The sequence below is a fragment of the Dreissena polymorpha genome, chromosome 15 (assembly GCF_020536995.1).
Source record: "Dreissena polymorpha isolate Duluth1 chromosome 15, UMN_Dpol_1.0, whole genome shotgun sequence".
Taxonomy (NCBI): Eukaryota; Metazoa; Mollusca; class Bivalvia; order Myida; family Dreissenidae; genus Dreissena; species Dreissena polymorpha.
The window spans coordinates 53,859,137-53,873,752 of NC_068369.1; the positions used below are offsets into that span (position 1 = coordinate 53,859,137).

At 34.1% G+C, this 14,616-nt stretch overlaps 1 protein-coding gene across 1 annotated transcript; it reads left to right on the plus strand.

The window, feature by feature from the left end:
* Positions 1–1,977: 1,977 nt before the first annotated feature.
* Positions 1,978–12,002, plus strand: LOC127860998 (uncharacterized). The gene is made up of 16 exons (XM_052399324.1): positions 1,978–2,035; positions 2,488–2,686; positions 3,564–3,703; positions 3,934–4,063; positions 4,506–4,706; positions 5,247–5,362; positions 5,672–5,807; positions 6,357–6,482; positions 6,771–6,968; positions 8,185–8,280; positions 8,655–8,833; positions 9,740–9,884; positions 10,134–10,187; positions 10,934–11,060; positions 11,229–11,367; positions 11,456–12,002. Exons 2-16 carry the CDS (start codon positions 2,611–2,613, stop codon positions 11,927–11,929), a joined length of 2,337 nt encoding a protein of 778 aa, XP_052255284.1. The 5' UTR covers positions 1,978–2,035; positions 2,488–2,610; the 3' UTR covers positions 11,930–12,002.
* The last annotated feature ends 2,614 nt before the right edge of the window (positions 12,003–14,616 follow it).

Genomic DNA, 14,616 nt, shown 5'->3' on the forward strand with positions numbered 1-14,616 from the left:
CTTTCATTTGACTTTGACACTTTGAGTTTGACATGGCCTAGATTGAAATATGTGACATGACTTTACCAGGACTCTTGTGACAGAGCTAAAGTGTAAATGTACCATTGAAGATCACCTAAATCCAGATTTGCTATTATAGAAGTGTGGAAAGTTTTAAGGTTGTGGCAAGTTAGCGAAAATGGGTCATTACCGAGAGGCCACAACTGATCTATGACTGTTTTAAAACAAGAAAAATCAATGCCCGATTTAGATTTCTTTACATAGTTCAATAAAAATTAATTTCAGAAGACTGGTAACAGTTTTACGTTAATCTGTCCAATTTGTCAGACCAGGGCCTTGATGGACGATGCTGCGAAGCAGCTCGTCTAAGTTATCATACCATGAAAAATTCTTCACAATGGCGACCTATGTAAAAGACCGAGCCAGTCCGATTGAGATTTTTCTAATCGGCATAACTCGCTGATTATCATTGATAAAGGTATAGGAAGCTCAGCTATAAATAGGACAGCATATTATGGGGAAAAGATTTAATAATAGTTTGAAAACGTTAATTTTAAATAAGTTACATTCAATCCATTATTTGTTTATAGATCAATAAAACAACTATGCATTTTCTGTATTGTATTTGACATTTGTCGTGATTCAGTTAATAAATTGCGAATTAAAACGTGTATAATTAACTTTCAACGCGATCATGAGTGTAAAGAAAACGAATTAATTTCAAACCAGCCATTTGTAAACGTTGTAGCGCCTATATGGGGTATATAAACAGCATAATAGCCGTATGATATCTGTGAAACTCGCTCTTATGCATGCTTTCTCATTTTGCATATTTAATAAACTTTTCAAACAGAAATTACAGAGCCACATCAGTGCACATACTATGTTTGATAATTCATTCGTTTGTTGGATATAGTTTGCTGTTTTAAACACATCTTAGGTCATATCGCGGAGATTTAGTTAACCTTACCATGTGTTCATGGGCGAACTCACGTATTCAAGTGCTCTTACGACTATGTGCTCATACCTACTTCCGGGAATCATCATGAAATTATTGCCGTACTTAACGAACAAACATGCCTAAGCTTATTGAATTTGAGAAAAAAATAATAATCAAAAGAGAAAAATTATATGTTCATGCACATGGGCATGTGAAATCACGTCCGTACACATAGCATCATTAACTTAGGAAAGGAAACAACGAAATATAAAGTTTGGTATGATATACATGTGAAATTAAAGAGCATGGTGTAATTAATGAGCATGTCAAGTTTTGAATTTCTATGCTGAAACGTAATGTTATAACCCACAAACGTTTTACTGTAACAGAACGTGTTTTTTTTTAAAGATAAATGGTACAGAAAATACACGTCGAATATCTTTTTCAAGATATTTCTTGTTATATTTGATCCAGAATGTAACCCGCCTCCCAGTTTCGCTGAATGGATCATGTTCCCCACGGGTACTACTTCCCCGTACCCCCAAATTTTTTTAGTACCCAACATTTTTCGTACCAATTTTTTCGTACCCTATTTTTGTTCGTACCCAAATTTTTGCACGTACCCAAATTGTTTTTCGTACCTAATGTTTTTACCCAATTTTTTTCGTAACCAAATCTTATTTCGTACCCAATTTTTCTTTGGCATAATTTGTGTACCCAAAATTTTCGTACCCATTTTTTTCCTACCCAAAATTTTCGTACCCACATACACAATTGTGGTGATGTAGATAAACTTAAATAGATGCTTTTATATCAATCCTCTTCAAAAGCATCGTCACACCAGTACTGTCAGTACTTTGATTTGATTTTTGTCCTCTACAAGCGGAAACATTCGGTATACCTAATTGTTGCACTGATCGACTTGACTGTGATCGTGTTGTTGAGAAGGATGTAACACTTGACAACACTTAGGGAACGGCGTATTATCTAAAACATCTCATTTGAAACGTAGGGTCTTAGCTGTGCATTATGGATTTATAAACGTTTTTCCGATTACGAATTTTCATTTATTTAGTTAAAGCAACACAATTAAAAGTGAGTGAAATTTGAAGAACATTTACATGATAACCATATTTATATATGGATTGTATGGTACATTTGTGTAAGGTTAAAATCATTTCCGGGATGTATAATTTTTTCAAATAAAAAGTTGTTGCAATGTTTACACATATGTTTTGTCTAAACTAAATATTTTTACTATATGTAATTTTTGTTGTTGATGGGATCAGCGAAATATGGCGGTTTAAAATTTTATTTAAAATCAGTTTGCGAATAATATTAAATCATGCACGTACGAGTTAGGATACTTAAAGCATTTATAATCCAATAATTCTTTATGGTAATTCCTAAAACGTTTAACTTGTTGATTTCAGAATTATTTTGTTAATGCATGGTTGCATTTATTTTTTGTAATGTACGCCATTATACATAAGGTTCGTATTTGAACTGTAAATGATTTTATTGTTTTTTATTAATACTTTTCAAAGAAAACTGCAAATAGATACATATATACTTATAATGTTAAACACTCAACACCAGTTTTGGCTATTACTAAAATTGAAAGTTATGATGCTGGAAAGTAAAAGTAGATAGCTTTATGACAGAGGAAAATGGGTCTGCGAGTGATGAGTCTGGTTCCACTTTCGTTGTTGGCAATACAGTTGGTCCATACACAGGTTGTTCTTTGTAAGTAAAAAATCGGTATTTACTCACACATATTTCATTCTTTTATATAGCATTATTTGGTTTGCCGGAAATTCATGCCGATTGTGAAATAAAATGTTGAAACAGGCTCAAGTACCAAATAAACCAGTATGTGTCAAAAGTGGTATACATGTTACCAATAGTTATCGCATTTGTAAAAATAGTACTTATCCGGAATCGTGAGGGAAAAAATATTTTATATAAATGTATAATACAACAGTTAAGCAAATGAAAATAAGTGTGTTTTTCTGCTTTAAACAACAAGCACAAATATTCATGTTGATTTTTAAACACCGGATAAGTAATTTGTTGATGTTGCTGTTGTGAAAAATGTGGTGCTTTTCACTACAGCAACATTGGATATTAACCCATCTCATTAAAAAAATATTTTTTCCCGTAAAAATTTAATTCTATACATTTTTCGGAACGCTATAGATTTCAATTCGACGTCATAAATTATGACGTCGCGTGTAGTAAGCAACGAAAAATCTGAAAATCGAAAACCAACGATTGTCAATATACTTACCTCTCGCTGGTTAAATGTTTCATGAGCATAGACCATAATGATAAAAATAATATTATGTTAGTACATATAATAAATATAATGATCGCATGCATAGCCTTTTAATATTTCGCAATACGCAAGTCTCGCGTCATTTCATCTTGTCTTGTATCATCCAAAACCCTCACCCAATATCTTCATATAATTTTAGCACAGCCAAAATATGCATGGTGATGTTGTTTTTCATATACATGACACGTTTCTTAATGATAAAAAACATAAGACTGAACTGTAATGAGGAAAATTCGAACATGCCATTTAATGTACACTATTCTCCTTCTTGTCTTGTGTTAACAGACCACAACTGCACCGAAAGCTATGATTCGTTGACACACGTGATTTACGTGTACAGCGCCAAATTCGCAGTTTGCAGCTGGAGCATTTTTGCACCAAATGAAGAGCCCATTCACGTGTGGCGAAATGACGCGGTAGTGCAGGTTAGTAATGAGATCACGGTAATGTATATACACGCATACTAATATTTTATGCAGAACATGATCGAAAGTTCCAAGCAAAAAACTTAATCACGTTAACATAATTTATATTTAAAAATAACATAGTAATGCCGCCGTTGCACTTTCACAGAAAGGTGAATTATGCATTACAACAGAAAGTGTTATGATTTATAATTGTAACATAACAATGTGTGTAAAAATACATTTTTAAGGTGTTCCATCAGCATGTGAACAAGTTTGATTCTCGAAATTACAATTCAACACAGTCGATAGACATTGGTGAAACTATGATTGAGATTGTTACCACTGGAAACGACAGAATGAGATTCCGAATTAATAGATGTGAGTATGAAGCAGTGTGTTTTTACTATAATCATAATATTTCCGTTTACATTGTAAAAACCTACCATTTTCTTTGAGCAAGACATTTCGTTTTTCCAATTTGATTTAGCGATCATGTTCAGTGGTGTTGTTAGTCTAACATGTTGCCGATGTGGGTTCTATAATGGCCATATATTACACGTCTAAAGTGTTGAATGAATGTTTTAAGATAAAATAACAATTGCATATTCTCGCAAAAGAGCCAAACAGAATACGTTTATAGAAAATGAGAACATTTCAATTCACCAGCAGTAAAGCCATACACGTTCCTCCAGAAAAGTATGCTAATCAACAAACTTAATGAGCTGACGGTGTTTAGTTATGTACACATACACAAAAAATGCAGATATTGTATATGTAAATTCTGGAAAAAACGTTTTTGTTAATTTTTCATGACAAAAAGCACATCCCATCGATACAGTCTACGAGTACCACGAAGAACGCATAAGTTGGTCAAAGGCAGACGGCATTTGCAGTAAACATGGCGGCACTTTGATTACGTCATATCCAAAAGTCTTGAGTACGAGTCTAAAAGCAATAACAATGTCGGATAATACAGCAATATGGCTGGATAAAGCTCTCTCTAACTGGATTTGGCTGCAAGGTAAATGCTTTCTAGTATTAGTACCAAAGATTATTTGAACTTTGTTCATAAGTCTCATTTGCTTCATATACATCTGTTCGTTAAAATTCACGCGGAGACGCAATAGATTACCTCTTTTCGATGTACTAAACAAATAGCGGTTACTTTCACAAATGAAAACAGAAATAATATGAAGGATTGTTATTAAAACGTGATTATTGATATGTTTATTGTTGTAAAATACTTCTCGAAACAGTGCATGCACTTTCATTTTCATAATATTATATCACTTAAAAGCTCTACAAAATGTGATCAGCCATCGACACATAATTCTTTCTGATTTTAACCGCTTAAGAAAGTAAACAAAACAAGCGGGAAGAAACCATTAGCTATTAGCTTTACATTTTAAAATGTGGTTAGTTTCCAACCCGTAACTGAAAATTCCGCACAAGAATAACACTGTTAATGGGACTCACACATTATGATGATTGTAATGCCACTTCACCTGCTTTACAGAAATTTAAATACATAACGTTATAATACATATATTCGCTAACACAGGCTGTGTTCACGTGACTGTACGCAATGGTTCGATGACGATTTACGAGATGACTAAAAAAGAACAGCTAATGGCGTGTGAGACTTTGTGTCATTCCTACAAATATTTCTTGACAAATGTAAGAAGTTATTCATCATTATATAACTCCCTATACATATAAACAACCGTTTTCCAATAAAATACATTGAAACATATGCATTGTTTTGTGTCATTATGCTTATTGCTAAACACGTTTAGAATACTAAAAGAAATGCGTTGGTCAACTCTCCAATAGCATGCCATCTAACAAAAAAACAACATATCCGGTAAAATAACATGATATGAAAATAACTCTCTTATCAGATCCATGTACATGATATTCTTCATTCAAACGGCACAGCTCAGCGTTAACTATGATTCATGCTTGATAACATATACTTGATTACAGAGGCAACGGTGTTTCTGTTCAGACGTCAGTGTAGGTCGCAAAGTCGCCATGGCAACATGTCCACTTTACTATGACGTCTTCATGGAAGTCGGGACAGAAGACAAATTCGACGACTATTATATTCTGTGGGAAAGACGTAAGCCGTTGTTGAGTTAAAGTTTCTCACTTTCATAATGCAACTGGTGATTGTATTATCATCATCATCATCATTATAAGTTAAAGTTCACTTAAACATGAACAAAACGAGACACATTTGATCATGGCTATTACCTCTTTCTGAAGATTATGACTATTAGCCGAAACAACATAAAAGCATTCTAAGACGGGAAAATAAGTTATCTAGCATATAAATTTCTTACTAAAAAGCCTAATGTAATGAAAGTTACTTTTTCAGTAAGCTAAACTTGTCATTTTTCAAAACGGATTTCTGAAACAAAAAGAATTTATTCTAATTTCTAGCATTGGTTCATTACCAGCTGTGGTAAGAGGTTAAATTTGCTGTTTCCACTTGCATGTTCATCGAATGTACTTAGGTTAACAACGATACATATTTCTTCATTTGGAAATATAAAATTGCAATTATATTAATGGAAATGTGATTAACATTTGTGAACATATGCGTAATTAACAATTAATGTATTGCTGTTGACAATGTACCTGCTATAAAACCCATTTATTGTCACAGATGATGAGCAAAACTCTCCAGTGGGTAATTTGAAAGATCAACACTGCGTTACGAAAGGCAAAAACATATTTTTAGAAGTAACGAGTTGCCAGGATCAGAACGGTTTCACGTGTGCAATTGAAAATGGTTCGTGTTTAACTTATATATTTTTTGGAATTGAGACAGTTTCTACATCACTTTTTAAAACGTATAAATGCCTACGTACAATGATTACAAAATCTGCATTTACGCATCCATTTGTCCTATGTATTGATGTACTGTTAAGAAACAATAACACTAATACTATTATTAACGCGGCTTCTTACTGACCCCGCAAGATGTTTTACACGGGCGCAAAAAAAACAACAACAACCAAACTGAATTACTAAAAGCAAAATCTTACAAGTTAATATCACATTTTCGCTCGCATTGCAGGTTCAAACCAAACATATGCACAGCATATTCCTGGTTTCAACGCTGCCCTCAGTTGGGTCGAGGCTAATGCCTTCTGCTCGTCCAAAGCCAACAGCACCGGCCTTGCAAGTGTTCCTGACTTAAAACACATCGCTATTTTCGAAGGCGATAGATATTGGACATCTTTAGTTCGAAATGTTACATGGTCCAAGACGTCGTGTATGTATTTGGAGCTTTGAACAGATTTTCAAGTTACGGAAAACTGTACTTCTGGTATTACATCTAGCTGATGCGAAAAAAAGGGCAGCATGTTAATAGAATTGTACATTTAACTGATTTTAAATAATGTGTAATAATACTCGTTTTTCGCAGATGTCTCATAATGTTTTCTTTAAAAAAATACTTAACCTTTTTTAATTGTGAGGCTTTTTATATGTCAGTACACAAAGCTTCAAAACGTTATATTGCTCTGGTGAATATTACACAATTTATAAACTTGATTTTGATTGAATTGTAAATGAATAAAATTATTTGTGTATCAGTATTTTGTTTGAATCGCAATATTTTCATATTAAACTTGAACGATAGTGCATCTGTTTTGATTAATGCTGGATTCCTTTTTTTCGTTATTTGTTTAAGTCTGGTTATGCTTATTGCCTTGCGCTGTAGTGTAGGGGAAATTGACTTGTCAACGACATCAACATACAAAACATTTACAAACAATCGTAAGCCTTTATTTAAGACAAGTGCCCGATGGTCAATACAGGTCAGGCAATACCTATATCACATCACTAAAACATTAGACGTCAGCATAGGTCACAGCCTTACGTGACTTGCCTTGCCAACAGGATTCCTATCACACAATAGCTCGGGTCGCTAGAATGGCGATAACAGAACGCTTTTCCAACATGGTTGTTGCTAGAAACATGGTTGCTGGGCTACTATCATGCTAAATCATGTCTTTGGTTTTGTACTTGTGCGAGTTTCAATTTGTTACTTGTGTCCCGCTTAATGGTTGATCGACATTATAATGCTTGGTTAAAGCATGATATCGACTTATTATATTATTTAATACACCACTTGGTTGATGCAATACCAGAATCGAAGTGGCATATATGATTTAATAGCCGAGGTACAGAGGTCAAACATGTGAGACATCTTAAACATGATTTCGAGGCTCGCGTGAAAACGTACTACGTAAATTGACAATTATTGAATCTTGTTAGTTTGGAGCTCTATACAAATTTTATCATGTTAACAATAAAACTATTTTGTGAACAATTTAGCTTTAATTGAACCGATTTCAAGTAAGGTCAATCCTGACATTAAGCCCTAAATTAATCACAACATACATCCATGCAAATGTATAAGCCTCGAGCAGTAAGTGTATTTGCTTTGAATATATTTCTACTAATTATACTCTTATGTTTTCCAGACTACAAGCGGAAACCTCGTGTAAGTTATGTGGCGAATGACTTAAACATCTACCCGAAGAACAGCACAGATGACAACCCATTTATATGCAGTTTTGGTAATTTGTATGTTTATGTGTGTACAAATATCTTTTACAGCCTTTGATGTTTCTATCGATCTCATCTTAACCTTAGAATACGTTGGCAATCATGGAAATTTGCTATAGTTAACAAGATAATACTCATATAAGTATATTGATTTTCATTATGATTTATAAATAATCTGAGGCCCTATTGATACAACTGTTTAATAATTTGTAACGAATAATGTTTGCATTGATTCGGTAGTTTGATTTCTCTTCATTTCTTTCGCAAATCAGTCATCTTAGAATAATAGCAATTTTTGTAATTACCGAACGTGATTGCACTTTGCAACGAAATCATTCCAAAATAAAGAAACCCTTATGAGAATTAGCACTTATCTAAATGACAGATGTACCTACATGCGGTCTCGAAATATCTGGGGTAAGCGGGATTATTTCATCGCCAGAATACAGAGCATCCTTGTTTTGTAAATGGCGAATACTCGTACCGGTAGGCATGGTCGTCCATCTTGAACTCGCTGACCTTGATGTAGAGCTGAGTGACTCCTGCATATATGATCGAGTGACGGTATGAGTATATTACATATATTCGACTAGTATACACACGTGCATTTATATATTAGAATGTACATAAGTTTAAAAAAATATGTATAACAACAAATTATCAATACATTTGTTTTCGCACTGAAATCGTGATTAAATATATGAAATAATTTACTTTGATTATTCGTATAATACCATTTAGAAAGTGTGATATATCATGTCTTTACTACATCGCGAGATATTTAAAAGAATCGGTTAATTCTCCTTCAAAATAGTCCATTTCTTGGAATGGGTGATGTCATTTACCGGATACCGAATATTTCAGTAAGTAAAAATTCCAATTTATGAAACTCAAATAGTTCAATACGTGCATTTTGTTTAAAGGGATCTTTTCACGCTTTGGTAAATTGACAAAATTGAAAAAAGTTGTTTCAGATTCGCAAATTTTCGTTTTAGTTATGATATTTGTGAGGAAACAGTAATACTGAACATTTACCATGGTCTAATAGAGCCATTATATGCATCTTCTGACGATTTTAAAACCTAAAAATTATAAAGCGTTGCAACGCGAAACGATTGAATAATTTGGAGAGTTCTGTTTTTGCCGTTAAATTTTGTGAAACTACGAAGATTGCTTATATAATGTATAAAATACATTCAGGATGTGTACTCGGCGGAATAGCTCAGTAGGCTAAAGCGTTTTTACTTCAGGACTCTGGCAGGACTCCAGGGGTCACTGGTTCGAAACCTGGTCGGGAATGTTCTTTTCCTTTTTTTAATTTTATTCTTGATTTTTTACTGGAGCTTTTACGATCCAATGTTTACATTTATCGATATAAAGCATTTAATGAATAAGTTATAAAAAAAGCCAAAATCTGTGAAAAGGCCCCTTTAGACCTAATTATAGTTTTGTTTGTTTTTTAAATATCAGATAACAGATAACGTTGGGCCAGAGAAATCATTCTGTGGCCAAAAGAGAGGTGTTTCCCTGACAACAAGGTCAAACACTATAAACATGGTATATCGTACCGACGATACCGTTCAGAGTAAAGGTTTTGTAATGAAATGGCAAGCAGGTAAAAAAATCCAAATGACCTTAACACCCAGCTTTTTTTAAGTATTGTTTTGTATTTCACAATTGGAGGTACATTATTTGACTTTTTTTTAATTTTACACATATTTATCAATGCGTTTTGTTGGATTTCATGCAAAACCTTTAACAGATAAGAACTACAAAATACTCATTCAGAACCTACTGATTATATTTTGACCTATTGACCAGTTTGATTCAAATTTGACCAATAGCATCCACTATTATGTTTCAGTTATATATGACGACGCAGAAGAGAGCACGACAAAGTCTGCACATCGTATCACAGGTTAACCATGAAGCCACATGTTGAACGAATTATTAAGCCTCTATAACGCTCAAAATCAACGAAAATTTCGCAAAGTATTTCGTAAAATAAAGTTAACACCTAAACAAGCACTGCTCCTTATCACAATAGCCATAATTTCAACGCTAGATGTGGTATGATTACATAGATTTGTGTAGATACAAAATATTTTTTTATGGTACCATTTTAGTTTTCATGTGTCGTATGAATAGATATATTCGCGGGAAATTAAAATGGAATGAAATATGCAAAACAATAAAAAAACGAGCATTTTGTATCTACAAACATTTATTTTACCAGACCACATCTGGCGTTGAAATTTTGGCATTTGCCATTAGGAACACTGATTGTAAATGTGCTAAATTTATTTTATGAAAAACTTTACGAAATTTTCGTTGACTTTGAGCCTTATAGAGGCTTTAATTGTTTTGAAGCAGCATACATATGTTAAACTAAAAAAGAACGGAATGAAATCATATGAGATAATACATACGTAAATTGTAAATAGGATAAGTACATGTTCTTAACTTAATAAAAAACGTAATGAGTGTAGTGCTTCATTCAAACATAACGTACGGTAAGCAAAGGCTAATATAAGATTCATATTTGCTTTCCGTACGATGCGTCAAAATTAACGCAGTTCGAGTCATCTGTCTGAGCGTGTATTTCATTTCGCTAAAATAGCTGGATGTTATCGAAATCCAAAAAAAAATCATTTAATATTTAAGGAGGAACCATAGCAGGCATCGTGGTAGGTGTTATCTTCCTGATTTTCTTGACCTGCTTCCTATCGTGTTGTTTGAAATCTGAAGAAATGCGTAGAAATGTAATCTCCTGTTGTCGAGGTCACGTTGGGTAAGCACTAGAAGCAACACGTTATCATGTATTTATTTTTTAAATGCAGATTTATAGTAAGTGCGCTGTTAATGTTACGCGATTGTATTTTTATACAATGGATTAAAATATATATTCTGAGAAATACCTCATATTAAACATATTATGCTTTCATATGATTTTTCCAAGGTTGACAGATAAATCTAAGACCCCGCAAGTCAGTAACGTTCTTTATGGAGTGAACTCGTTCTCATTTGGAAGCGAATTCACAGATGGTAACACTGGATACGACACTATTGGAGATGCGCACCACGGCCTATTGCTCAGGGTATGGTTTCGCTTACAAAACCGAAAAATCCAGTTCTTATAAAAAATTTGAAGTATCTATATTTGTTTAAGTATTTTTGCAATTGCAGAATGTCAGTTATGCCAACAATCCAAGCAAAGTCAGTCGGCATACCTATGAAGACATTGAAAATGACATGCTCACTAGAGATCACTATGCAGACATTGAAAATGACATGTCAAATATGAATGAACAGAATAAACCTGAACAGCCAGGTGCAATGTCTAAGAGAGAAGTGATTCACACACAGAAGAAGAACACAGTAAAAATAACCGTTGACATGATGCATGAAAATGTACATCCGAATGAAGCGGAGCCACTCGATTATACTGACGATTACATGCAGCCAAATGTATCGAGAAAAAAGAAGGAAAGATCATTTGCTTCCGACGATGGTGGATATCTGAACGATGACGTTACCGGAAAACCAAAACACATTTACCTTGAATTAAAGCGTTCAGGTGCGTCAGTGTCGGCGAACTCTGGTGAGCCAGATACGCAACAAAAAATGGCCACCGAAAACCATTACGTAGCTATAGATTAACTATAACACTATTGACCTGTTTTTCTGTTTCGTTTCAAATGGTATTAATGGTGATTAAAGGTCGATGTATGTACCTGGCAAAGAAGTTGCTTATTTAAGTCGATAAATAGTATCGGCGTCTATCGGCTTGATCAGCTACTGGCACTAAAATCACTAACAATTTTACAGTTGTTGGCTGTGAAAAAAACTTGTTCCACTGTTCCACTCTGATTGTCTGCGTGGATTAGATATATGTATTATAAATTTCGACAGTCGTATTGCTTTTGGTACATCATTGAGGAATTGTGGTGTTGCTGTATAATTTCATCAATATGTATATTTCCCTGGAAGTAATAACCTGGTTTAAGCTTACACCTACAAAATGCATTCAAATATTAAATATTACAATAATAATGAAAATTATGCGTGTGATAAAAACTCTGCACTTCTATACTCCATTTTAAAAAGCAAATAAATCAATTTAGAAACTGTACCTGTAAACATCAATAGCACCTAAACTTCTTTTTTAAACTCGTTAAGCAAAAATAAGTTACAAACACGTAAACATAGAAACATTGTTGGTTGGTCAAATTCTTTGACGCCGGGGAACATTAGATTTTGGAGTATCGGAATCACTTTGTAAGTCGGTTTGTAGGTCCGGTAATACAAAATAAAATAAGAAGCAAGCTTCATCAACAGTTATCAACCGATCAAACTGAAATGGCAAAAGTTAATGCCCATTAAGTGTAAAGTGCAAGAAAATGTTTTCACGCCGAATGATCGAGATTTTCCTGAATTATGTGCCCTTCAACTTAGCCATAAACTTGGCAACAGGTACTTGACAAAAATGTTGGCCCTTATACTGTGTATATGATAAAAGAAAAGGTTATCCAACGATGATTTAACAGGTGTATTGAATAACACTATGCAACAGCATGAAAAATACACGATTCCACATATATGTCGTTTTGGTTGCAATCAGGCATCGCCCATCTATGATTTAACCCTGTTTCTTTGATTAAAATCCACCAAGTATGGCTAAAACAGCTTTAAGTTTAACCAAGAAGACCCAAAAATCTAAGTGAGTAGTTCTCGACGTCCAAATGTCAGTTATGAAAGAAGGTGATTATTGGTCGATTAAACGAGACCTTTTGTTTTGTTTCCACTTAGTTTTTCATTGACAAAGTCTTCCTTAGTGGAACGTCGTTCTTTAGTTACGGCATAACAAAAATGATGGTCGCGACGGTGTGAAGAACATAAAAAGTGTTGTTTCTTCTAAAAATCCGACTTTGACCGTTCAACTAGGACTATAGAACGACATATTTCAAATGGAAACTAAAATATTCGATTCAATTGATAGTAGTTTTATGGTATTCTTTCTTCTGCTAAACCAAAAAATATGCTAATTGATTGATGGTCGTATCTTGCCACATCCGGTTCGGGACACTAATAGTTGTGTTGAGAGGGATCGGACGATTCGTCCCACTGATATATAGTATAGTACTGTATGTGACATGAACATTGAATATCAGTGGAACGAATGGGTAGTGGCACGAACGGGTAGTGGCACGAAACGTCCATATCACATTTTTCACAAATATCCTTTTTTGTAGTAGCCAATGATTAGCGATCTAAATATAAATGTCAATGACTTTGGGTCTTAGTATGATAGTTGCCAATGACGTTGGATCGCGAAGTTTTACCAACTAATAATAAGAACAGTAGTGTGAATACAAGTACTCTCAGACACCGCATACATGTAGTAAAATGAAACTAGTGAAGCACTGAACTTTGACCTTGGGGCGTGGCCAGCTTTGACCTTTTGGAATAACATGTACTTAAATAAAGTTGATAAAGAACCACAATACAATGTTATGTATTCAATTTTAAATATTTGGGCCTTGTTGTTTCAGAGGAGAAGATTGTCTAAGTTATTTCGCAATAAGTCAAAACAATTTGCCCCTCTGAGTGCGGCCAGTTTTGACCTCAGAATTTGATGAAACTAATTAGAGGGACATTATGAGCCGCGTTCTGAGAAAACTGGGCTTAATGCAGTCCGCACAGGCTATTCAGGGACGACAGTTTCCGCTTTAATGACATTTTTCGTTTAAACCAAGTCTCTTCTAAGCAAAAATCTAATTTAGGCGGAAAGTGTCGTTCCTGATTAGCCTGTGCGGACTGTACAGGCTAATCTGGGACGACACTTTATGCACATGCATTATACCTAGTTTTCTCAGAACTTGACACATATACAATGTTCTATACCAAGTATTGCACATCTCCGTGCTGAAGTTTCAAAGAAAATGCGTGTGCTTATACGTCTTTAGCAACAATTATAATGTTTCAGCAATCATCTGTTGAAAATAGAGATAACCATTTGTAATGTTTTTATAGGATGTTAAAAAATCGCACATGCACAACTTCATATTAGCAAAAACAATTCTAGCAAGTTTGAAGAACTTTTCAGTTCAAAGTTGTGTCTAAAGACACACATAGAAATACAGTCAGACTGACAAATTTAAATATTGATTCAATTATTCAAGCATACTCCCACACACTCACTTCACTGTGAATCGGGGCAGATGCGGGAGGGGGGTGACTTCAGCCATTTGCAGACACACAAGATCAAAAAGTCACCAGAGTAACACAAACGCGAGTGTCATTGTAAATGTCTTAAAATTCAGAGACATGTATTATATATTAAATGC